The 25,825-nt window shown below is 42.6% G+C and overlaps 5 protein-coding genes across 11 annotated transcripts in view; 3 read left to right on the top strand and 2 right to left on the bottom strand.

The window, feature by feature from the left end:
* The window catches only part of si:ch211-266o15.1 (zinc finger MYM-type protein 4), a 31,630-nt gene extending 30,009 nt beyond the window's left edge, over positions 1-1,621 (bottom strand). For 2 of the 5 annotated variants that reach the window (XM_031787960.1, XM_031787962.1), the window contains exons 1-2: positions 682-990; positions 47-527 (exon numbers count right to left, since the gene is read on the bottom strand). In XM_031787960.1, the coding sequence (XP_031643820.1) occupies positions 47-527; positions 682-858 (658 nt within the window). In that variant the 5' untranslated portion in view covers positions 859-990. Of the gene's footprint in view, positions 1-46; positions 528-681; positions 992-1,071 lie in introns of those variants that run through there. The other 3 variants (XM_020501774.2, XM_031787963.1, XM_031787961.1) reach the window with 3 other exon arrangements.
* Positions 1,622-2,039: 418 nt separating this feature from the next.
* Positions 2,040-6,803, top strand: adprs (ADP-ribosylserine hydrolase). The gene is made up of 6 exons (XM_020501444.2): positions 2,040-2,473; positions 2,749-2,845; positions 2,946-3,153; positions 3,400-3,593; positions 5,968-6,071; positions 6,258-6,803. The coding sequence occupies exons 1-6, from the start codon at positions 2,287-2,289 to the stop codon at positions 6,611-6,613; spliced, it is 1,146 nt and encodes a 381-aa protein (XP_020357033.1). The 5' UTR covers positions 2,040-2,286; the 3' UTR covers positions 6,614-6,803.
* Positions 6,804-6,919: 116 nt separating this feature from the next.
* On the top strand, positions 6,920-13,579 carry cinp (cyclin dependent kinase 2 interacting protein). Of its 2 annotated transcripts, none has more exons than XM_020501449.2 (5): positions 6,920-7,053; positions 11,910-12,093; positions 12,276-12,408; positions 12,649-12,778; positions 13,003-13,579. In XM_020501449.2, exons 1-5 carry the CDS (start codon positions 7,047-7,049, stop codon positions 13,200-13,202), a joined length of 654 nt encoding a protein of 217 aa, XP_020357038.1. In that variant the 5' UTR covers positions 6,920-7,046; the 3' UTR covers positions 13,203-13,579. The 2 variants fall into 2 exon arrangements, with proteins under 2 accessions (XP_020357038.1, XP_020357037.1); XM_020501448.2 differs by having other exon boundaries at positions 6,922-7,053; positions 13,000-13,579.
* On the bottom strand, positions 13,457-18,584 carry znf839 (zinc finger protein 839). Of its 2 annotated transcripts, none has more exons than XM_020501446.2 (8): positions 17,475-18,584; positions 16,336-17,256; positions 15,855-16,058; positions 15,563-15,655; positions 15,170-15,316; positions 14,820-14,930; positions 14,579-14,672; positions 13,457-14,462 (listed from the first exon to the last, which is right to left on the bottom strand). In XM_020501446.2, exons 1-8 carry the CDS (start codon positions 18,309-18,311, stop codon positions 13,777-13,779), a joined length of 3,093 nt encoding a protein of 1,030 aa, XP_020357035.1. In that variant the 5' UTR covers positions 18,312-18,584; the 3' UTR covers positions 13,457-13,776. The 2 variants fall into 2 exon arrangements, with proteins under 2 accessions (XP_020357035.1, XP_020357036.1); XM_020501447.2 differs by having other exon boundaries at positions 16,336-17,253; positions 17,475-18,567.
* Positions 18,585-20,324: 1,740 nt separating this feature from the next.
* Positions 20,325-25,825, top strand: part of LOC109904225 (tectonin beta-propeller repeat-containing protein 2) — a 37,469-nt gene continuing 31,968 nt past the window's right edge. The window contains exons 1-5 of the mRNA XM_020501450.2: positions 20,325-20,498; positions 20,937-21,180; positions 21,364-21,492; positions 22,083-22,214; positions 23,070-23,227. Of these exons, the coding sequence (XP_020357039.1) occupies positions 20,959-21,180; positions 21,364-21,492; positions 22,083-22,214; positions 23,070-23,227 (641 nt within the window). The 5' untranslated portion in view covers positions 20,325-20,498; positions 20,937-20,958. The remainder of the gene's footprint in view (positions 20,499-20,936; positions 21,181-21,363; positions 21,493-22,082; positions 22,215-23,069; positions 23,228-25,825) is intronic.

The following is a 25,825-nucleotide window of genomic DNA, read 5'->3' as shown; positions in this document are numbered from 1 at the left end:
TACATCACAGGACAACTCAGGTTAGACATCATGGTTTCATTCTCACTTGTTCTAACTTTGGAAAGTGAAACTGCATCAAGGAATCTGTCAGTCGCATTTTGATCAACATCCTGAGTCTCTGCATGTTGTGTGTCAGGTCGTCCGGCTGACTCTCTGTCAGACTCCACATCACCCAGTGCCATCTTGGGCAGGGCTATGTTCCACTCCTCCTCCTCCTCATCTACCCCAAACACAGGAACCCCATCCAGCTCGTCTTCTTGCTCGACCACCCCCAGACCAGCCAGGGAGAAGGTAGCACTGGTAGGGTGAGAGATGTGAGGGAATACATGCCCCTCATCATCACTGCTAAAATCATGATCGATGTCAGGCCGTCCGACTGGTTCTGGTGCATCAAAGACTGGTCCGGTTGTGATGCTGCTCCAGAGAGATCTGGTTGAGAGGGGAGTGTGCTGCCTCTGGGACTCACCAGCCATGGGGGCTGAGAGCTTCACTGCCTCATCAAAAGCCTTGGACAGCCGGAGTTCATGCTGTGGGGAGGGAGACAACCAGTTTAAGTTACCACTTTGTTCCTATAGTATTAATAGTGCAGCATATTGAGGGGGAATGTTCTGACTGGGGTTTGAACCAGAAACCATATTGCATACATAAGCACACTACTGCCTGTGCCATGAGGGACCATACCTCTGAACAGTTACTGTAGTAGGTACACAGCCGTAGTGGCCCTTGCTTGCAACAGCGACCCTGATCTGCGGTTATGGACTGTCTGTCATAAAGTTTCGGACCTCTTGACATAGACCGTCGTACACTTACACAGTAATACAATCTCATAACGTACTTTTGACAGAACTGTGGGCCCATCTTTGATACGAGGGTTGTATGTTCTACGAGCACTGCTACGTTAGCTAGCTAACTATTTAGCTAGCTAACGTTAGCTCGACTGTAACGTTTAGCTAGCTACTAATGCAGTTGAAGAGGGACATATATGATGCTGGCTGTAACACGGCTGAACAGAAACAGATGGCTAACTAGTTAATAAGATAATGTCTTAATTATTTGTTTACATATTTTCACCTGAGATTTTTGTTTAGCCTCCTCTGACTCCGCCATGTTTTTGTTGCGCGCTGTTCTTCTCGGGGGAGTTTCCTTTGGCTTTGCCGCTAACGCTAGCTAGCTAGGATGCACTGTTTCACAATGTTATTGTTAGAGACAGTGCAAAAGCGACTTCACACTGTGCACGAGGTAGATTATTATTTGCAGGATGTGTCTGAAATCATTTTCATGGAGGGGGCATTCTAATATGTGTTATTGACTACTAGCTAGCTTTTCAATGGGAAGTTGCATGCACATCGAACTCTCCCTTTCTGCTGGTATGGCTGTACCGTAAAGCGCCATAGCTTTGCGCATACTCTGTTTATGGTCTGGTAATTTGATTCAATAACGCAATACATTAAAATGTAACCAATCAGTAGATAAACATGGTACATATTATCTGAATTCGTACTCCATTCTATGGCTAGATAGCCAATCTGGACACCTTATTTAGTTTTCCAAGCTAAAATCCCGCATATTTGGATTAGTCCAGTACCCTACTAGGTAGTTTAGCATTGACGTTGCAGGTCGAAATTAAGTCTAGATTCATGGGTAATATTACAGATAAAACAAGAAGACAGATTTTCACACCGGATATACAAACCCGAAGCATCCGGTTGGAATGTCCACTCCCCAAATATGGTGAAGAGGGGAAGCCAAGTGGCTGGCAGTAATATAGTGCTATGGATCTGGGACGACATTTTCTAATCGAAGAAAACCCCTGTTCACACAACTAAAATGTGTTACGAAAAGAGTGCATTAAGCTTTGTAGACGTGACGTTGTTCACAAAGAGTACAGGGGGGAATTTAGTTATTACACACGCGCACTTCACAGAGAAGGCGTTCCCTAACGAAAATATGCAAATAATGCTAGAACTCACCAATAGGATCTAGATAGTTCGTGCCCACCTCCTTGCTTGTTCTGCCCACTATGCTTCATTTTATACCATTGAAAACGACACAGGTGAACGATCTTGGGTTAGTTATTGTTCTAGCTAAATCGTTTATTCCCAGCTGCAACGCTCAACGTTTCTCATAGGTCAAATAGTCAACTAAACGTCAACAGGAAGCAGGAAAGGAGACTCGACATTGTTGTTGATTTGTTCTAGCTATCGTCAGCGAACTGGAGATCAATCGCTTGTACAGAGAGGGGGGTATAGATAATTTAGCAAGCAAAAGTCATTCACAAGTTACAACATGGCCATGACGGCGGTGCGGTCAGGGGGAGCGGGAGGACCAGCCTCTTTGTCTCGGTTCCGCGGTGCACTGGTTGCTGCGGTGCTGGGAGACTGCGTTGGTGGAGAATTTGAAGGTGCAGAGGAGGTGCCCATGGACCGTGTATTGCAGCATTTGAACGGATTGGAGGATGAGAGTCGCGGCGATGGTGAGACAAGATCGATCACTATTAATATTGAAAAACAAGAGACTAATGTGTCTTCAGTACAAATACTCACATGTATCACCATGCATCTACCTCAGCCCGCCTCCTCGCTTAATCCTAATCCCTATAAAATATGTGGATTGCTCAATGCAACATTAACCTATATTTAATGGGAAATGGCTACACATTTATAGCAGTCTTCTGTGAATGTGCCTCTAAGCCTAATATCAGACACCCACCACCACACTATCATATCATCATCATCTGTGTGTGTCCAGGTATTCTGCAGTACAGTGATGACACTGCCATGACGCGCTGTGTTGTCCAGTCTCTGCTGACCAGGGCAGGGTTCGATGAGCAAGACATGGCACGCAGGTAAAGTAGACAGTTAGGGGTCTGTCTGTGTATTACAGTTTCAGTAGTATTAAGTATCTATAAAATGTAAATATTATGTTGGGGTGCTTTTTCTCTGCAGGTTTGCAAAGGAATACAGCCATTCTCCAGGGCGGGGGTACGGGGCAGGTGTGATCCAGGTGTTGAGGAAGCTTGCATCTCCACACCTTAATGATGTCTTTCAGCCGGCTCGGGCTCAGTTCAGTGGCCACGGCTCCTTTGGGAATGGTGGTGCGATGAGGGCTGCACCTTTTGCGCTGGCTTTCAGTAACCAAGTTGACATTAGGAGGGTTAGTGATAGAATGTGTGGTGGAGGCGAGTGGCTACAATGGCTACCATTACTGACCGTCCTAGAAAACCAGCTAGAAACTCAACAGATTTGCAGTTTGAGGAGGATATAAGGCTACTGTCACCCTAACAACCATTTCAATTTGACTGTCTTCATTTAGCTGGGCACTGCCATACTTAAATCCTCTCTCTCTTTCTCTGCTCTCGCTCTCTCTGTATCTCCTATTTCTCTCCCTCTCTGCTCCCAGTACTCCAGGCTTGGTGCGATGCTGACCCACTCCTGTTCTCTGGGTTACAATGGAGCAGTGCTCCAGGCCCTCGCGGTCCACCTTTCTTTACAGGGGGGTTTGGAACTGCCACATAGGCCTACTTTTATCAACAAACTCATCTCAGAGATGGAGGCGGTGGAAGCAGAAGATGCTGCTCGCAGTGACTCAAGAGTGTAAGTATTTAAACAGATAGTAAAAAAGAGTTTACGTTCATTTACCAAGTGCGAAGGATACAACCAGTCAAAACAGTACAGTGAAACTCTTGCCTTGAGAGCTCTTTCCTAACAATGCAGTGATCGTAGTAGTAATAATAATATACAGTGAGCTCTAAAAGTATTGGGACAGTGACAATTTTTTGTTGTTGTTTTGGCTCTGTACTCCAGCACTTGGATTTGAAATGATATGATGACTGAGGTTAAAGTGCAGACTGTCAGCTTCAGGGTATTTTCATCCTTATCGGGTAGAACGTTTTAGAAATTACAGCTCTTTTTGTACGAAGTCCCCCCCTTTTTTTAGGGGTCCAACAGTATTGGGACAAATCCACTTACACTAACGTTCAAAAGTTTGAGGTCACTTAGAAATGGCCTTATTTTTTGAAGGAAGCACATTTTTTTTTGTCCATTTAAAATAACATCAAATTGATCAGAAATACAGGACATTGTTAATGTTGTAAATGACTATTGTAGCTGGAAACAGCTGATTTTTAATTAGGATCACCACATTATTTTAAGAATGTGAAATGTCAAAATAATAGTAGAGTGATTTATTTCAGCTTTTATTTATTTCGTCACATTCCCAGTGGGTCAAAAGTTTACACACACTCAATTAGTATTTAGTAGCATTGCCTTTAAATTGTTTATCTTAGGTCAAATAAGGCATTGTGTCATTTATGAGTCTCTTATTGTAAATAAGAATACAATATGTTTCAAAACACTTCTACGTTAATGAGGATGCTACCATGATTACGGATAGTTCTGAATTAATTGTGAATAATGATGAGTGATAAAGTTGTAGATGCACAAATATCATATCCCCAAGACGTGTTAACCTCTCACCATTACAATAATGGGAGGTTAGCATTTTTGGGGGGGGTATGATATTTATGCCTTATGCAATGTGTGGTTGAGGTAGGTTTATACATAAAACATGACTGGTAGTAGGATATAAATGTAAACAGGGCTGAAAAGTGACTGGTAGTGGGAATATACACTAGCGGTCAGAAGTTTTAGAACACCTACTCATTTAAGGGTTATTCTTTATTGGTACTATTTTCTACATTGTAGAATAATAGTGAAGACATCAAAACTATTAAATAACACATGGAATCATGTAGTAACCTTTTTTAATTTTTTTATATATTCAAATAGCCACCCTTTGCATTGATGACAGCTTTGCACACTCTTGGCATTCTCTCAACCATAATATGGACTCTGTCTTTTACCAAATAGGGCTATCTTATGTATACCAACCCTACCTTGTCACAGCACAACTGATTGGCTCAAATGCATTAAGAAGGAAAGAAATTCCACAAATTTAACTTTTTAAGAAGGCACATGTGTTAATTGACTACCTCATGAAGCTGGTTGAGAGAATTCAAAGAGTGTGCAAAGCTTTCATCAAGGCAAAGGGAGGCTACTTTGAAGAATCTGAAATATAAAACACTTTTTATGGTTACACATGATTCCATATTTGTTATTTCATAGTTTTGATTTCTTCACTATTATTCTACAATGTAGATAATAGTAAAAAATAAAGAAAAACCCTGGAATGAGTATGTGTGTCCAAACTTTTGACTGGTACTGTACTTGTAAACATGAGTAATAGAGTTATTAGAGAATGATGTCGTGATGTGTGTTTTGTCCTATATTTTTAATCCCAGCCCCCGTCCCCGCAGGAGGCCTTTTGGTAATAAATAAGAATTTGTTCTGAACTGATTTGCCTAGTTAAATTAAGTTAAAAAATCTATCTAAATAAATGAACTGTTTCCACGCCAGGCGTGGAAGAAAAAAAATGGTAACGCAGAATGTTGGCAAATCTCACATAGAAACTTAATTGGGAGAAAATATGTTTGACATGCTTTTTACATGTGTATCACAGACTATTTTTGAGAATGTCATGATGAAAGTGGCAATTTTAGGCACTTGGTAGACCTATACGTGCCTCCTGTAAGACCCTATGATCTGTGAACTGTACATGCTACATCTTGGTGTCATTATACTGCTTTTTGTGTGCTCTAAAATATGGAGTGTCTAAATTATTTATATATATTATACTTTTTTTTTTTTACATTCATTTATTCAACAATTAAAAATATTATTAATACCCCATTTTTTGATTTGGCTTATTTTTAGACATTGTTTGAAACAATAAACAAACACGTCAAATTTCCTGAGTGGACTCTGGGCTATCCTGTCGTGGAATCGCCCAATGATGAATTCAAACATAAGGGTACGCCTTTTCTAGGGTGCTTGAAGAAATAACCGTTGCACGGAGGAGAGTTTTTGGTTCTCAACTTTTCTTTTGTCTTGTTCTGTTTTGTATCTCTAGCTTCAGCGAGTCAGAGTTCCCATTCTGTGATCGACTGCACAGAGTCAAGGACCTGATGGAAAGGAACAACAGTGTCAGCATTGAAGAGGTCATATCTGAGTTAGGTCAGTATTGACTTATGGGGTAAATACAATCTACATTCAATGGTGGCATTATCCCTCTAGGATTTTGTTATACCCTACTGGTCTTGGAATATAATTGACTAGTTTATCACTTATCACTAGCTAGTATGATAGACTAGCAATTTTAGTTCACTCTAAATATGTACTTCTTTCTGTGTTTGTACTCAGGTAATGGCATTGCAGCCCTGCATTCTGTCCCTACTGCCATCTTCTGTGTGCTGCACTGCCTGGAACCCCGGGAGGGTCTGCCTGAGCGCTATGGTGGCCTGGAGAGGACAATGGCGTACAGTCTGGCCTTGGGGGGAGACACAGACACCATTGCTTGCATGGCGGGGGCCATTGCAGGGGCACACTATGGAATCGATGCTATCCCCCAAATCTGGCAGCGGTGTTGTGAAGGGGCAGAGGATGCTGATATAAATGCTGAGCGCCTACACACTCTGTACCACCAGGCACCAGCTGAGGGAGACTCTGGGACCGAAAGTCAGCCACACACAGCAGCACATGACCCCCCCAACCAATAAATGACTTTGATAGAGATAAACATACATTGATAGCTATTTCATACATCATCTTATTCTGTGGTCCTCCTTCTGTCATCAGTTGAACAAATTAGTCTGTCATGAAAACCCCCATTATGGATTTAACATGAGTTACTGTATGTCATCTTTTTGATGGAGAAAAGTATTTAATAAACAGTTTTTAATGTCAGAAGCTTTATGATGTATTTTGTGTGTGTGTTACTGAGAATGTACTGGGAGGTGCAAGACACTGAAATCCCTTGTAATTCAATACTCTGAGGTAGGTGGCGATATTTTCACTGGCGCTGACAGTCTGTCACAGACCCAGAAGAAGAAATATGCGGAAGTTGACTTTTGAAGAAATTTCAGAAAGCACAAGAGTACTTCAATAAACTAACTTAACTTGAATAGTATAAACCATGGATATACAATAACAATGGAAGGTAAGGCAATAACTCCAGTCTTGTGTTAGCGAATGAGGTGGATGGTGTTAACAAATTCAATGTTGATTGATTGGACCACTGCTGAGTGAGCTTCGAACGATGCCCTGGACCGGAGGTAGCAAGCTACTAGGTCTGGGTGATATGGAGAAAATATATCACGGTATTAAAAAAAATTGCGGTATGACGCTATTTTATGTTTTTGAATAATACATGTAAAATCAAATTGTATTTGTCACATACACATGGTTAGCAGATGTTAATGCGAGTGAAGCAAAATGCTTGTGTTTCTGGTTCCCGACAGTGCAGTAAAATCTAACAAGTAATCTAACAGTTCCCCAACAACTACCTAATACACACATCTAAAGGGTGAATGAGAATATGTACATATAAATATATGGATGAGCGATGGCCGAGCGGCATAGGCAAGGTGCAATATATGCTATAAAATACAGTATATACATATGAGTAATGTTAGATATGTAAACATTATTAAAGTGGCATTGTTTAAAGGGACTCATGATCCATTTGTTAAAGTGGCCAGTGATTGGGTCTCCATGTAGGCAGCAGCCTCTCTGAGTTAGTGATTGCTGTTAAGCAGTCTGATGGCCTTGAGATATACTGAAGAACAGCTTCTCTCGGTCCCAGCTTTGATGCACCTGTACTGACCTCGCCTTCTGGATGGTAGCGGTGTGAACAGGCAGCGGCTCAGGTGGTTGTTGTCCTTGATGATCTTTTTGGCCTTCCTGTGACATCAGGGTGCTGTTGGTGTCTTGGAGGGAAGGTAGTTTTCCCCCGGTGATGCATTGTGCAGACCGCACCACCCTCTGGAGAGCCTGGCGGTTGAGGGCAGAGCAGTTGCCGTACCAGGCTGTGATACAGCCCGACAGGATGCTTTCGATTGTGGATCTATAAAAGTTAGTCAGGATTTTGGATGACAAGCCAAATTTCATCAGCCTCCTGAGGTTGAAGAGGCGCTGTTGCACCTTCTTCACCACACTGTCTGTGTTGGTGGACCATTTCAGTTTGTCATTGATGTGTACGCTGAAGGACCTTAAAACCCTCCACTTTCTCCACTGCTGTCACTTCGATGTGCATATGGGGGTGCTCCCTCTGCTGTTTCCTGAAGTCCACAGTCATCTCCTTTGTTTTGTTTACGTTGAGTGAGAAGTTGTTTTCCTGACACCACACACCCTCACCTCCTCCCTGTAGGCTGTCTCGTCGTTATTGGTAATCAAGCCCACTACAGTTGTATCGTCTGCAATCTCTATGATTGAGATGGAGGCGTGCATGGCCATGCAGTTGTGAGTACAGGAGGGGGCTGAGCACGCACCCTTGTGGGGCCCCAGTGTTGAGGGTCAGCGAGGTGGAGATGTTGTTTCCTACTTTCACCACCTGGGGGCGGCCCGTCAGGAAGTCCAGGACCCAATTGCACAGGGCGGGGTTGAGGCCCAGGGTCTCTAGCTTGATGATGAGCTTGGAAGGTACTATGGTGTTGAATGCTGAGCTGTAATCAATGAACGGCATTCTTACATAGGTATTCCTCTTGTCCAGATGGGATTGCATCGTCTGTGGACCTGGTAGTGCGGTATTCAAACTGAAGTGGGTCTAGGGTGGCCAATAAAGTGGAGGTGATATGATCCTTGATTAGTCTCTCAATGCACTTCATGATGACAGAAGTGGGTGCTACGGGGCGGTAGTAATTTAGTTCAGTTATCTTTGCCTTCTTGGGTACAGGAACAATGGTGGCCATCTTGAAGCATGTGGGGACAGCAGACTGGGATAGGGAGTGATTGAATATGTCCGTAAACACACCAGCCAGCTGGTCTGCACATGCTCTGAGGACACGGCTAGGGTTGACGTCTGGGCCAGCAGCCTAGCGAGGGTGAACACTTTTAAATGTTTTACTCATGTCGGCCATAGAGAAGTTCCTGTTTGTAGGCCGCGACGGTGGCACTGTATTATCCTCAAAGCGGGCAAAGAAGGTGTTATGTTTGTCTGGAAGCGTGACGTCAGTGTCTGTGACATGGCTGGTTTTCTTTTTGTAGTCTGGGATTTTCTGTAGACCCTGCCACATACGTCTCGTGTCTGAGCCGTTGAATTGCGACTCCACTTTGTCCCTGTACCGGCATTTCACTTGTTTGATTGTCTTGCGGAGGGAATAACTGCACTGTTTAAATTCAGCCGTATTCCCAGACCTCTTTCCATGGTTAAATGCGGTGGTTCGCGCTTTCAGTTTTGCGCGAATGCCGCCATCCATACACGGTTTCTGGTTAGGGTCGGTTTTAATAGTCTCAGTGGGTACAACATCTCCAATGCACTTCCTTATAAATTCACTCACCGGGTCAGTGTATAGGTCGATGTTATTCTCTGAGGCTGGCCTGGAACATATCCCCGTCCACGTGATCAAAACCATCTTGAAGCATGGATTCTGATTGGTCAGACCAGCATTGAATGGTTCTAGTCAAGGGTACATCCTGTTTGAGTTTCTGCCTATAAGACGGTAGGAGCAAGATGGCATCGTGGTCGGATTTGCCGAAGGGAGGGCGGGGGAGGGCTTTGTATGCATCGCGGAAGTTTGAGTGGCAGTGGTCAAGTGTTTTACCCCCACCCGTAGTGCAATCAATATGCTGATAGAATTTAGGTAGCCTTGTTCTCAAATTTGCTTTGTTCAAATCCCCAGCTACAATAAATGCATCCTCAGGATATATGGTTTCCACTTTATATAGAGTCAGTGAAGTTTCTTTAGGGCTGTCTTAGTGTCTGCTTGAGGTGGTATGTACCCAGCTGTGACGATAACTGACGAGAATTCTCTTGGAAGGTAATATGACCGGCATTTGATTGTGAGGAATTCTAGGTCGGGTGAGCAGAAGAACTTGAGTTCCTGTATGTTGTTATGATTACACCGTGAGTCGTTAATCATGAAGCATACACCCCCTCTTCCCAGAGAGGTGTTTATCTCTGTCGGCGCGATGCATGGGGAAGCCCAGTGGCTGAACCGATTCCGACAATGTATCCCGAGAGAGCCGTGTTTCTGTGAAACAGAGAATGTTGCAATCTCTGATGTCTCTCTGGAAGGCACCCGTGCTCTAATTTTGTCTGCCTTGTTGTCAAGAGACTGGACATTGGCGAGTAGTATACTTGGAAGCGGTGGGCGATGTGCACGTCTATGGAGCCTGACCAGGCCGCTCCGTCTGCCCCTTCTGTGCCGCCGTTGTCTTGGGTCGGCTCTGGGATTAGATCCATTGTCCTGGGTGGTGGTCCAAACCGAGGATCCGCTTCGGGAAAGTTGTATTCCTGGTCGTAAAGTTGGTAAGTTGACATCTGTCTCATATCCAATAGTTCTTCCTGGTTGTATGTAATAAGACTTAAGTTTTTCTGGGCTAACAATGTAAGAAATAATACATAAAAAAATGAAATACTACATAGTACTTGAAGGACTTGCAAGGACTTGAAGCGAGACGACCATCTCTGTCGGTGCCATCTTGTTAAATTTGCTTAGTAGTACATAACCCTAGGGTGGCAACACCTATATTCTAAGGGATTTCAATGGGTCGTTCTCCATTCTGATACTTTTATAATGTTCAATTTAACTTAAATTAAAAATACTTTAAAGCATTTATCAATTTTTGCATTTCCTGCACTCATTTGGGAGAATTTCCATACTGCCACAGAGGGCTGCACGATATGGGCAAATCATCGAGGCCTTATTTTTAACCAAATGTTACAATTGCGATTTGGCTAGTGATTGAGATTAAAACACTTGTGTGAACTGTTGGAATCATGGAAATATAATGATTATTCTAATTCTATAGTTAGAATATAATAGTTGACACATTGAATACAGTATTGTTTGACATGACAAGGAATTATAATGCCAGGCAGGAGTTATTGTGACAGGGTAAGAACCAAAGAGTTGTGTTTCCTTGGGGACCCTATAATCGTTGGCTACATTGAAGATTTTCTCTTAGCTACTTCATGCTTTGTATTCCTCTTTGATTTAGAAGATGCTGTTGTACAAACATCATGCTGATTTAGGTCTACACCATCTCTGGTATTATAAGGCTGTAAAGTTAATTATGTGTCCTCTGATTCAGTACATTTATTGATTAATTTATTGATTTAGTGATTAGCATTAGCGGCTAACAAGATTTAGGCTGCAACTGCTTTACAACTGCAGATCACTTGTAACTTGTATATACAGAATTTAATATTAATTTCTCTACTCTAAGCTGCCTCCAACGTCATTTTAGAGTATTTGGCAGTATGTCCAACCGGCCTCACAACTGCAGATCACTTGTAACCACGCCAGTCCAGGACCTTCACATCCGCCTCCTTTACCTGCGGGATCTTCTGAGACCAGCAACTCGGACAGCTGATGAAACTGAGGATTATTTCTGTCTGTAATAAAGCCCTTTTGTGGGGAAAAACTCATTCTGATTGGCTGGGCCCACCCATGGTTGTGCTCCTGATGTGAAATCTATAGATTAGGGCCTTAATACATTTATTTAAATTGACCGATTTCCTTATATCAACTGTAACTCTGTAAATCATTGAAATTGTTGCACGTTGCGTTTATATTTTTGTTAAATATGAAATATATGGCTCTGGCTACATCCTTAGAATCATAATGGTAGTTAGTAAGAAGCCTTCTTGTGTCAGCTGGTGAATGACTTGCTATGTTTTATTTCATCTTCTATCTATGCAATAAAAATGTATCTAATATACTTATCTACCCATTACCTGGTTGTCAGTAAATGACCTCTTCCCATATCTGTGTCTTTGGCCACACCAAAGACACTAGCAGGCAGGCACACTCTCTTAGGCCACACACACAAGTGTTTCTGTCTTTTCCCCAGTAGGCCTACAAGGATCAGAGACGACCACTCCTGGCAGAAAGTCCCAGTCTGCAGTGACTGGCAGTGCAAGGAAAGTGAAGGACAACGCAGCAGACTGGCACAATCTGATTCTGAAATGGGACCGACTGAATGATGAAGGATCCACCATGGCAAATAAGATAGTCAATTTAGGATTCAATAAAAGGTAAGTCAATCCATGTTCTGCAATGTGTGGTTTCTACCAATGAGGCTGTTGTTGTAAGATTTGTAGTAGGATAATAATATATGTCTAATAATCCATGGATTTATACAGAATTGGTAGGAAAGTCATGCCAATGTGAGAGAGCTCTTAAAGTGCACCCCTCCTTATCCCTGTATTAAAATCAGTTCACAGAAAGAGATGCAAGTCATGATGGCGGGTCAGGACACCTCTGCCAGCTCTAATTCAGAGAATGCATTTGAAAACAGTAGAGAACTAGAAGAGGAGTGTGACAAGTTGCTAAGTGTCGTGGACAAAATGGTGAGTAGATCATTTGTGCCATTACTGAACAGAACCAAAGATTGTGGAAGAATCTGCCAAATCTTGATTGTTCCACCTTCTCTTTTTCTCTCTGGAAACACCAACAATTGTAGCCTGGTTCCAGATCTGTTTGTACTGTCTTGCAAACTCAATGGTCATTGTCACAACACAAGAATATCTGGGACCAGGCTACAATTGTGCTGTCGGTGTCATTACTGACTTTTTTTTTTTTTTCATCAGACTCATATTGTATCAAAAATGGAGAAGTTAGTTTCCTCTGAGAAGGGGATCATCGATCTAGAGACATTCCAGTATGGAACAGGAGGAAGACAAACTCCTTTGTTTCAGACCTGGCCTACATCACAGTTCGGTGAGACTATTAATCAGTTTTAGATGCCCTGCGCTTTGAAAATACACATTGAACTGGTTTCCCAGGCTACACCAAGTTCTAGACTAGAAAACACTTTGAATGGAGATTCTCAATTGCCTTTTAGTTCTATGGTAGGCTTAATTTGTATCTGGGAAACTGGCCCTCAAGGTGTTTTTAGTATGGACCATTTGTTTTATGAAATATGTCTCTTTTCATTGCAGCAGACGTCTCCAACAAGCTCTATGAAGCCTACAAGCAAGAACTGACTCTGAAACGTGCTATTCTTCAGGAGCTAGCTCACACAACTAACCCAGACCTTTCAATGGTGTACCTGTCCTGCTGGCTGTATCAGCCATACACAGATGACAGGGCAAAGTTACTGTTAGAGGGTCTTCTTTTAGAGACAGGGCATAGGCCAATTTAACCAACTTCAGTTGGAACATTCTATTTTGTTTATGGACTTATGGCTACTGTACTAACAAGTCCATAAATAAATGACAACTACTGTATGGCCATTAAAGGAACTCATGCACAGCAATGCTGCTGGTTTCAACTCCATGAAATAATATAATGATTTGGTTCTCGCATCCTTTATTAGGAAAATGAGTTCAACTGTACAGCATATGAAATGGTTGTACTGCAACAATGAGTCACAAATGAAACATGGAAATGAATAACCACAATTTCTTAACTTTTGATTTTATTACCCCTCATTTGCATTCATTTTCAATGGTATTAGAAACCTATTTTTGGAAAATGTTACACCCAAATATATAAAAAGTAATAAAATAGTGCAACATTTTTTGTACTGCTTTGATATTTATCTACATATAAACATATCACAAACTAAGCACTTGTTAAAGGATGAAAACACCACAACGAAAAGAACGGTTTACAAATTTACAAAGAATACCAGGAATACACTTAAAATCCACCAGATGGAAAAGAGAGATGTGTGCTTGGTGTTGAGGTGGCTGGGTGTGGAGGAACAAAAATCATCACTGCTGTGTTTTCCCCTCAGCCTCAATACCAAGCAGAGCGTGGACTGCTTCCAGAGGGACTCCTTCAGGGGCGCGGATGTGCATAGTGGTGCCATCAGGCCCGTTGACGATGACGATGCGCTCCGAGGCCAATTCGCCCTCCTGGCCCTCTGCTAGGTGCATGGTCAGCCCCTCCGTCTGGATGTAGATCTCCTGGACCTCCTGGCAGCCCTGGGCCTCCTGAACCACCACCTGGCCTAGTCCACTGGAGGTGGAGGCAGCCTGGGTTAGGCCACTCTGCTGGACTGGGGTAGGGTTGGACTGCTGCGTCTGAGTACTCATGGGCTGCTGATCAACTACGACTGGGTCTGTGGCCAAGGCCTTCTCTAGCTCCTTCATTTGATCCGCTATGTCACTGGTGCTCAGGACCTCGGTAGGGTCTGTACCAGACACACCCTGATCTGTCTCCATGGCCTCCTCTCCTACTGAGTCAACGGTCTCTGTCATGCTGTTGGATAAGTGATCCTGGATCAGTTCCATGGGTGTTATGTTCGTCTCAGGGTTAGATGAGACGACCTGTGGTGTGATGGTAGCAGTCTGAGTGACTTGAGGGCCCACGGGACTCTTGGTGACCACCTCAGTATGTGGCGAAATGTACTTCATGCTTGTTGTTGCGGTGTTCTCGACTTTGGCCTCACTAGATTCTGAGAGGATACAGGGAAAAGAAAGCAGAAGATAATGAAAAGTGATCTACTTTGGACATATAGCAAATATCTATCCACAAATTGTTAGTAGCATCAGGTAAAAAAATACAACATACCTTTTGTGGAAGTCTCAATGCCGTTCTGATGGATCTGAACACCAGCCTGGTTTTCCATTTTAAACCTCTTTGTTGGAGGTAACATTTTAGAATTCTAGGTAGAGAAAGATATACATCAATCTAACAATTACTCAAATCTGAGCATCTCATAATTAATTATTATGAAAACAATCCATAATAATACCATAATTCCCTAAGCTTAGAGAAGTGTGCGGTCTAAATTAAATAGTGCTCTCCTTACCTCCATATAGTGGACATTCTTGGTTGCCATGTTGGTGACATTCTGTTGAGTTGGAGGGTTCAGAACTTTGAACTTGTTCACCTCATCGAAGATGCCAAGAGATTTGGCAACCTAAGTGACAGGATGTACAGTATGAACATTTTACTCCCTACATTTTGATTCCAAGATGGAATAACAATTTAGTGATTTAGCAGATGCTCATATCCAGAGTGACTTAAAATTAGTGCATTCATCTTAAGATAGCTGGGTGAGACAACCACATATCACAGTCGTAGGCAAGTACATATTCCCTCAAAGTAGTTATCAGCAAAGTCAGTGCTAGCAGGAAAATATTCTGTATTAATTTTTACCTCTACATTGTGGACCTCCAAGGCCATGTGGACACCCTGAGGGTTACTGATGTAGTCTTGGGCCATCTTCTTCACCTGACTGTGGAGCTTCTCAAACTCCCGGTACACATCCGAAAACTGGGTTTTGGGTTGCCGCCCCTTCTCCACCTTAGGTTAAATGGGATACACTTATTCAGTAAACTAAAAACTGAACGTCTTATTCTTTATTTGACTGTTGCTAAAAATATGATAAAAAGATCCACCATTTGTCCAGAGGAAATTAGCTTCCATATCAAGCCTAAAATGTGATCATCCAATTTTCCCACTATATCACCATGCATTCAAACAATGTGCAGCAAAAACCATGTATTAGGTAACTTTTTTATTGCACCGTTTTTCAGGTGGTGACCGTACCTTCATCAGGAGAAACTCCCAGACAGTCATGACCTTAGCCAGACGAGGGAGCACAGTCTCCATTAGTTCTTCATTGTCACATTCGTGTGTCACCTAAACAGGGGACAAGTGACGTAGTAAAGTACTAGTATATACACATTCCTATCCTTTGTCATTAGCACCATTGGTAGGTATGATTTTCAGATGTGATACTCACAGCATCGCTATGTGTTGCATTCTTAGAACAAAATGCTTTTGAGCACATTTTTTATGGTAGTAACGTTTTCTAATCCTGACGCTTAATTTGATGTACCTCTTTGAGCCATGCTTTCCTACTCTGGGTCTGCTGCTCCACGCTGGCTGCTCCCCCTCCTAGCTTTGGAGGTCGCCCCAGTCTCACCGCTGGGTGTGCTTTGGTAGGTGGTCTGCCTCGTCCTCTGGGCCTCCCTGGTCCCCGAGCCTGGACCACAGCCTGCCTGGTAGAAGCTGCTACTCCTTGGGTTGCTGATGTATCCGCCTGTGGAGGTACAACAGAATCAGTAAAACACTATGGATCAGTTTCCCAGACACAGATTAAGCCTAGTCCTGAACTAAAGCTATTTCAAGAGATTTTCCATTGTGCATGATTTGTATTTTTAGAACAGGACTAGGCTTAGTCTGTGTCCAAGAAACAGACACTATAACAGACAGACATAACCATATTAGCTTTAGGCTAAATTAGCTATGGGTTGTAAACATACCAATGGTCATTTTTTGTCAACATTGGTTGAGACGGTAACTTTCTAGGGTCTTACTTTTTGTTGAATGGTTGACATTGCAGCAGCTGTTTTCTCTGTGGCCTCACTTTTCTCAGGACCTGATGTATTTTTAACACTGCTTGCATTACTTTCTTCAGTCGGCTTCTTATGTTCGGCCCCAGCGTCTGCGCTTTTATCAGGGCTGTCTGTTTTAGAGGTCCCTTCAGGAAGTGACTTCAGTTCACCGTGGGAGGGGTTCAGCCTATAGTGTCTGGACAGACCTCCATGGCCTATGTAAGCTTTATCGCACGTTTCACATTGAAAGGCCTTCCGCTTGTGACTGTAAATCATAGATGCTGCTCCCTTTTTACCATCCTCACCATCTTCATCTTCCTCCACACTGATTTCAGAGTAGTCGTCAGAATCTGACTGATGGCTCTCGGCCAAGTCCTCTGTCTTGATGAACTTATAGTCCTTCACCTTGTACTTGGGCGGTCTGGACACCCTCCCGGAACGCGTTTTGATTTTCGGTGCCTTTTTCATTCTGGTTTTGACCCTTTTGACTTTTTCCACTGTGGGGACAGAGACAGACGTGGCAGGTTTAATTGCTGTGACTGTTGTGCCATTGACCGGGGCCTTACCTGAAGGCTGCTGGACAGGGGTCTGAACAGGTATGGGCAGTTTGTGCACAACGGGAACCAGGCTCCCAACCACAGGTGTTGAGCTCTGCAGTAGCAGCTGAATAGGAGGGTCTCCAGGGTTCTGCTGTAGGAAGTACTGTTGCTGTCCAACTATGGGTGTGATGTGGATGATCTGGGGGCTGTTGCTCACACTGCCGTTCGTAGACACTTTGACTTGCTGGCCTTGACTGGCCACAGCCAAGTTCTTCTGTTGAGGGATTGATATGGTAGTCTGTGTAGGTCCTTTCCCCTCCTGCTTTCCAGATGGTATCTGGACTTGGATTCTGATGGTTTCCTGCTGGTAAAATATAAACAACATTAATGTCAGTGGCGGTCATAATTGCCAGACAGTAGATTTCATGCAGCTGATTAAAGTGCAATGATCGAATATTAGCTTTTTTTCTCAAACAGAATTGGACAATTAAGCATACATATCAGTGAAAGTCACAAGCAATAATTTGGATTACTAACTAAATTATAACATAGAATACATAAACAAATCCCAAACGTTGTTACCTTTTTCTGAACCAGGCGTGTACCATTGTGGGACTGAAGTGCCACTTGTTTCGCAACATTCTTCAGCTTCTGTGATGCATTCTGCATAGTGACTAGTGGCTGTGGGCTTGCTACTGCAATCTCTGAAGCTGCTACAGTCGTGAACAAGCCAGTTGTGGGATCCAGTGTGGTCACAACCTGCTCCGATCCCTTGGGTGTCTGGGCCATGAATTGCTGAGATTTGGTAACTTGCTCTATCACTTGTTGCAGTTCGTTGGGAGCCAGTGCTGTACTGGGAATAGTATACGGTATCTGTGACGAAGCAGTAGGGACTGTTTTGATGCCTTGATTTTGTTCAAACAGATGAGCAGCCTCATTCTCAGTCACTGTGATAAGCTGTTGTTTGGCCAACTGCTCCACTAGCTGTTGCTGCTCCTCTTCAGTCAGACCTGATCCCTCAACAAAACTACCATCTGGTTGCACATAAATGATGGTGGTTCCAGGTGCAAGAGCATTTACAAAGTCAGCACTGACTGTAGAATACTCTGCTCCCGTTACAATACCTGGGGTCTCAACAATAGAAGTTATTATGTTCTGTTCAGGTTGTTGTTCATGGTCTTCAGTTTGGCTGACAACCTCCTGGGAGTCCTTTGCAACGAATGTATCCTCTTTTGTGCAGCTTTGCAGGAAATCTGTCAAGCCCTGCTCTTCGGTGATCTCTGGTGCATTTGCTTCAATGCATTTCTCGCCGACTTGCTTCTGGTTAACTTGCAATCCAGAAACACATGGAACTTGAGATACTGTAACATGATCTGCCCCTGTTGTTGTACTTAAAATATTGCTCTCGTTGTCGGCCATTTTGATTGTTGTAGCTAGCTAGCTAGATGTTCATGTGCAATTCTGAACCAATCGATAGGTTAGGTAACTTGAATTTCGATAAATTTTTACAGACCAATACGTTGGTAAAAATATATTTCTACAAAGGTTACTGCAATGGTCCCAATTTTTTGTTGTTGCAATATTGTGAAACGGTGCAATCATTAAACGCTACAGAAGGAAACAGTTCACGTCGTGAGCTAAGAGACTGCTAGCTGTAGCTATCATATTTTTCTCCAGCGTTGATATGCCGTTTCCGTATCCGTTCTTCGTATTCTATATAATTATAGCGGTCCGCAAACAAATGTTCGAGGTGCATGCCACCGCCTACAGTCCTGGAGTGTGTAGTCAATCACAGTTCACACACTGAATAAAGAAACCAGTAATTAAGATACATTAAACCCTTTTACATAATACGGTAGTACTAAGAAAATAAAAAACGACCCTACTAACTTCTAACAACCTATTCCCAAAATCCCTTTCAACACCCTGATCCCCATCCAACCTCAATAACCATACATGTCAATATTTCTCTCTCTTCCACATACCGTACTTACAACAATACATCAACAAATGCTTCACTGTTTCATAAATTATACACTCTGTACACAAACCATTTGCATGCTTGCCAACCAGATATAATGCAGATTTCAATGGACAAAGTCCTAGAGGCAACTGAGCAAACACCACCTCTTCCTTCTTAATCTAACCCTTGAATCTTGGTCCACCAACTGTTCTTTGGAGGGCATATAAATGCCGGCCCTTGGGCTTTGAGTCCCACCTCTTCTGCCACACATCTCTACCCAGTGGAGGACAAATATCAATTATATCTAGTTTTAAAGCCATTTTGGCTACCTGGTCTACTATTTCACTCCCAGGTGGGCTGGGACCCAGCAGAATCGCACTACTACTCCCAGTCTCTTGATTCTCCATAATAACATTAATGCCTCCAATAGTAGGTCACTCCTATTAGATTTTCCAGATGATAAACTGTTCAATACAGACAGGGAATCTGACCATAGTACATTTCTGACTGGTGGAGCGTCCTCCACCCACTGGAGCACCTACTATTGCCAAAGGTTCAACTAAATATACTGACAGTTAATCTGTTAGTTTCGACATATCTCTACAACAAATTCAGGGATTTAACCGCCTGCTCCTGTATGACCCAATGATGTACAGTACCAGTCAAAAGTTTGCACACACCTACTCATCCCATGGTTTTTCTTTATTTGTACTATTTTCTACATTGTAGAATAATAGTGAAGACATCAAAATTATGACATTACACTTATGGAATCATTTAGTAACCAAAAAAGTGTTAAACCTATCAAAATGTATATTATATTTGAGATTCTTCAGTTGCCACCCTTTGCCTTGATGACAGTATTGCACACTCTTGGAATTCTCTCAACCAGCTTCATGAGGTAGTCACCTGGAATGCATTTCAGTTAGCAGGTGTGCCTTGTTAAAAGTTAATTTGTGGTAAAAGACCAAGCCCGTATTATGGCACGAACAGCTCAAATAAGCAAAGAGAAATTACAGTCCATCATTACTTTAAGACGTGAAGCTCAGTCAATCTGGAAAATGTCATGAACTTTGAAAGTTTCTTCAAGTGCAGTCGCAAAAACCATCAAGCGCAATGATGAAACTAGCTCCCATGAGGGCCGCCAAAGGAAAGGAAGACCCAGAGTTACCTCTGCTGCAGAGGATAAGTTCATTAGAGTTACCAGCCTCAAGCTCTGGATCCAACAAATATTTGCTTTGTCTATCATATTGAAATTTTAATACGCATAGCTGGATGCTGCAGGTCACTCACTAGGATTACTGTATGTGTCCATGAATACACAAATGTTGGCCGTAATAACAAGGTGCCTGTTTAGTTTGACACACAACAGAGAAAAATAAACAATATTGATAACCTGTAAAAAAAAATGTTTATGAGATTAAACTTCTCATCTGGCACAGTAGGTGGCAGCCATGCATCATTGTATTCCCGCGAGACTAGGAAGTCGTAGGGTTGTTGACAACCATAGCGCTTGACGTTCATCGAATAATAAATCATAGAAGGATGCGATAGCAATGTCGCCAGGGCTATCTTTTATACACGAGTTTAGCGTAACGTATGTGTCATCTATATGATAACAGGATATAGGGACATAATATAATGTAAGTCTGTGTAAACACTTGTGTTTTGTATTTGTAGTTAACGATAGCTAGGCTAGTCAACATTATCTAGTTAACGTTAGCTCATGTCAAAATTGCTGATAAACAGCTCTTGCCCTGGCTGTGCTCATTCTAAGCTCGTTAGTTATCCAATATTTTCGGTTGCAGGCAAATTCAATTTGGACCTTCCCAAGTAATGTCACTAGCTGGTAGTTTCAGTTGATGTGGATTGTTGCTAGCTAGGCTAATCGAGCTAGCGCTAACTGAAGGTGTGAAAACCCTGAGGATAACCACTGCAGCAACTAGCAAGCTAGGTGCCAAGGCTGGTCCCACACTATGTACTCTAGCCAAGTATTATATTATTCTATGCTATACATGTCATGTCTATCACCATGCGTTCCACACATGTTTGATAGCCGTGCCTAATGTTCTTGTCAACAGAGCAGAGCATTGCCTGTGCACTATGGCAGCCCAAACTCCTCCACAGAGCGCCCTGAGGGAGTTCTGTCCCCTATACTACTTGCTTAATGCAATACCTGCCAAGGTCCAGAAAGGCTTCCGCTCTGTAGTGGTCTACCTGACTGCTCTGGACACCAACAGCGATTACATTGCTGTGGGGAGCAGTATCGGGATGCTCTACCTGTACTGCAGGCGGGTCAGCCAGATGAAAAAATACAGCATAGAGGTGAGTATGCCACTGTTTTAGGCATTGCTTAGTTGATTTAATTATGTTGCATGCACCTTCACCCCAAAGCAAATTTGGTAACAAACATCCAAATATTGGCGATTTACAAAAATTGTAAAATGTAAGTAAATGTTTTTGCACCAAGTAAGTAGGTATGTCATTCTAAACATGTTATATTTACAGGGGAAATCCGAAGCTATCACAGCAGTGAAGCTGCTCAGTTGTTTTGATGACTTGGTGGCAGTGGGCACGGTGTTTGGTCGGGTTGCTGTCTTTCAACTGGTGTCTCAACTTCCAGGCAGGAACAAACAGGTATGCCAACAAACCAATCAATCAACTGAACTGTTGATATGACTAAAGATAGTGTTTTTGAGCTGGGTTTTTTTCTATTTTATTCTAGGCTTGGGTAATATACCGTATACTGAGGTGTTTAGAAATACCTACAGTATGATTTCAAAAAATCATACATAGTGGTGGCTAGATGGCAAGATTATACCTATTGGTTAGAGCAAAGACAATCAATCTTCTTCTGGATCAAGATCCCTGCTGTTTAATATTAGTTTTTTTTTGCGTGCAGCAAACTGAGTAGCCTTTTGTGAATGTTGTATAACTTTATGAGCTGGGTTGCAATTAGTTTATGTTCGCTTGCGTATTGTTAGCATTAAGCAAGCATCCGCTATGGGACTTCACTAGTAATTTGCTAGCTGTATTTATTTATTTTTACATTTAGAAACTATAGTATGTTATGGTACAGGAACACTATGACGGTATAAACATTCATATACCACCCAACCCTTTTTATTCCCTTCTAAAATGAACATGTGCAAACAGCACAGATGTAAGTGCTGAGTAAATGTGTCCATTTGTGTAGAAAAACACTGAGGTCCCTCTATTTTCTGTAGCTAAGGCGATTTGATGTGGTTGGTTTGCACAAAAGCACAGTCACTGCCTTGGCCTGGAGTGCTAATGGAATGAAGCTCTTCTCTGGTGACGACAAAGGAAAGGTTGTGTACTCTACCGTGGACCTGGATCAGGTATAGCAGCTTTCATTCTTTCATTTTGGGTCAAGGTCTTTTTTGTGTGAATTTTCAGTAACACTTTAATTAAAGCCTACATGTATTATGCAGTTATAATAAGCTTTCTTATTTTTTTTTTACCCCTTTATACTCCCTTATATCCTCCAATAACAGTTATCTATATATCTATCAATCACACTGTGCTGTTTGTTTATTAACTCAATTCTCTCACATGTGTTGTACCTTCGTATCCTCAGGGTGTATGTAAACCCCCTATCCTCATGGTGTATGTAACCCAGTATCCTCAGGGTCTATGTAACCCAGAATGCTCAGGGTGTATGTAAACCCACTATCATCAGGGTGTATGTAACCCAGTATCCTCAGGGTCATGTAACCCAGAATGCTCAGGGTGTATGTAACCCAGTATCCTCAGGGTCAATGTAACCCAGAATGCTCAGGGTGTATGTAAACCCACTATCATCAGGGTGTATCTAACCCAGTATCCTCAGGGTCTATGTAACCCAGAATGCTCAGGGTGTATGTAAACCCACTATCATCAGGGTGTATGTAACCCAGTATCCTCAGGGTCTATGTAACCCAGAATGCTCAGGGTGTATGTAACCCAGTATCCTCAGGGTCTATGTAACCCAGAATGCTCAGGGTGTATGTAAACCCACTATCATCAGGGTGTATGTAAACCCACTATCATCAGGGTGTATGTAACCCAGTATCCTCAGGGTCTATGTAACCCAGAATGCTCAGGGTGTATGTAAACCCACTATCATCAGGGTGTATGTAACCCAGTATCCTCGGTCTATGTAACCCAGTATTGCGGTTGGAGCTTTGACGAGTATTGTATGCTCATATCCTTAGGGTGTGTGTAACCCAGTGCTACTGTTTGAGGAGCTGTCAGCCATAGTCCAGCTGGAGTACAGTCAGAAGGTCCTGCTCATCTCCTCTTATCAGAGATCCCTGCTGTTCTACACCCAGGAACAGAACCTGCAGCAGCTGGGCACCAAGCCTAGGAAGAGGTAGCCACTTATTCATTAAAAGTACCACAACTTACACTGAGTATACAAAACATTAAGAACATCTGCTCTTTCCGTGGCATAGACTGACCAGGGGAATCCAGGTGAAAGCTATGATTCCTTATCGATGTCACTTCAATCAGTGTAGATGAAGGGGAGGAGACAGGTTAAAGGATTTTTAAGCCTTGAGACAATTGAGACGTGTATGTGTGCCATTCAGAGGGTGAATGGACAAGACAAGTGGCTTTGAACGGAATATAGTAGGTAGTAGGATAGTAGTAGGTGCCATGCGCACCAGTTTGTGTCAAGAACTGCAACGCTGCTGGGTTTTCACGCTCAACAGTTCCCCATATGTATCACGAATGGTCCACCACCCAAAGGACATCCAGACAACTGGCTTCACAACCGCAGACCACGTGTAACCACGCCAGCCCAGGACCTCCACAATCGATTTCTTCTCAAACCAGCCACCCGGACAGCTGATGAAACGGGGTTTGCACAATCGAAGAATTTCTGCACAAATGGTCAGAAACCATCTCAGGGAAGATCATCTGCATGCTCATCGTCCTCATCAGGGTCTTGACCTGACTGCAGTTCGGTATCATAACCGACTTCAGTGGGCAAATGCTCACCTTCGAAGGCCACTGGCATGCTGGAGAGGTGTGCTCTTCACGGATGAATCCCGTTTTCAACTGTACCGGGCAGGTGGCAGACAGCGTGTATGGTGTCGTGTGGGCGAGCGGTTTTCTGATGTCAATGTTGTGAATGGAGTGCCACATGGTGGCGGTGGGTTTTTTATTTCACCTTTATTTAACCAGGTAGGCTAGTTGAGAACAAGTTCTCATTTGCAACTGCGACCTGGCCAAGATAAAGCATAGCAGTGTGAGCAGACAACACAGAGTTACACATGGAGTAAACAATTAACAAGTCAATAACACAATAGGAAGAAAAAAAAGGGGAGTCTATATACATTGTGTGCAAAAGGCATGAGGAGGTAGGCGAATAATTACAATTTTGCAGATTAACACTGGAGTGATAAATGATCAGATGGTTATGTACAGGTAGAGATATTGGTGTGCAAAAGAGCAGAAAAGTTAATAAATAAAAACAGTATGGGGATGAGGTAGGTAAAAATGGGTGGGCTATTTGCCGATAGACTATGTACAGCTGCAGCGATCGGATAGCTGCTCAGATAGCAGATGTTTGAAGTTGGTGAGGGAGATAAAAGTATCCAACTTCAGCGATTTTTGCAATTCGTTATGGTATAGGCAGGCATAAAGCTACGGACAACGAACTGAATTGCATTTTATCGATGGCGATTTGAATGCACAGTGATACCGTGACGAGATCCTGATGCCTATTGTCGTGCCATTCATCTTCCGCCATCACCTCATGTTTCAGCACTGCCCCATGTCGTAAGGATCTGTACACAATTCCTGGAAGCTGAAAATGTCCCAGTTCTTCCATGGCCTGCGTATTCACCAGACATGTCACCCATTGGGCATGCTTGCGATGCTCTGGATCGACGTGTACGATGGCGTGTTCAAGTTCCTCCAATATCCAGCAACTTCGCACCGCCATTGAAGAGAAGTGGGACAACATTCTACAGGCCACAATCAACAGCCTGATCAACTCTATGCAAAGGAGATATGTCACGCTGCATGCGGCAAGTGGTGGTCACTAGGGCTGTTACGGTGACTGTATTACCGCCACACCGGCGGTCACAAGTCATGACGACAGTCAAATTCCACATATACCTATTAGTCACAGGAATTAGGCTTCTCAACTCTGATGCTGCTGATGGTCATTAGCAGCCTACCGAACTTGCTAACTTCCTTGTATTCAGCACTCTATTGTGCCTATAATCACTCACATTAAATGTAATGTAATGTAATGCTAATGTAATCGAAAATCTAATGCAACATTTATATAGACAATGCAATTGCGTGAGAAAATGGAGTGATGGCCTCTATTAAAAAGAGGAGGATCCCATCAGCTTTCTATAGGCTAGGCTAGGTCTAGTATATTTATTTCTTAACTTTATTTCTCAACTATTCATCACATTGCTTCTCTTTACCACAGGAGCATAGCCTACCTGGCTGGCGTGAAAATTAACCACAGGAAAAGCGTCCTCCATTCACTATTTAAGTGCATATATGACATATTTTTTTTGAGACAGGTGCATGATAATGGTCCATTCTAAATCAAAACAAATTTCACACTTATATTATTTAGTATATGTAAAGACAAAATTAAATTAAGAATAGTCTGATGGGTGACAATATTAGCCTATCACTTGTGAATGATATAACTTGTGAATAATGCCCAGTTTGTGTGCAGTAAGGCAAGAAACAGAGCATGCCTTTTTTTTGTGCAACTTTTTCAAGTCATAGTCACACACATCAAGTAGCCTAGCTCATAGGCCTATATGTTTGGATAAGGTTTGTATCACAACTGAATTGGCCAAATAACTACTTAAAATTAAGCACATTAATCCATTTTACAACAGGTGTAGAGCTAACTGGCATACATACACAGCGTGTAAGTTTCAAGATTTTCACCATAAAAATAATTTTAAAAAGCATTACATGCATAATCACA

The sequence above is a fragment of the Oncorhynchus kisutch genome, linkage group LG14, assembly GCF_002021735.2.
Source record: "Oncorhynchus kisutch isolate 150728-3 linkage group LG14, Okis_V2, whole genome shotgun sequence".
Taxonomy (NCBI): Eukaryota; Metazoa; Chordata; class Actinopteri; order Salmoniformes; family Salmonidae; genus Oncorhynchus; species Oncorhynchus kisutch.
This window is presented reverse-complemented; position numbering and strand designations above follow the sequence as displayed.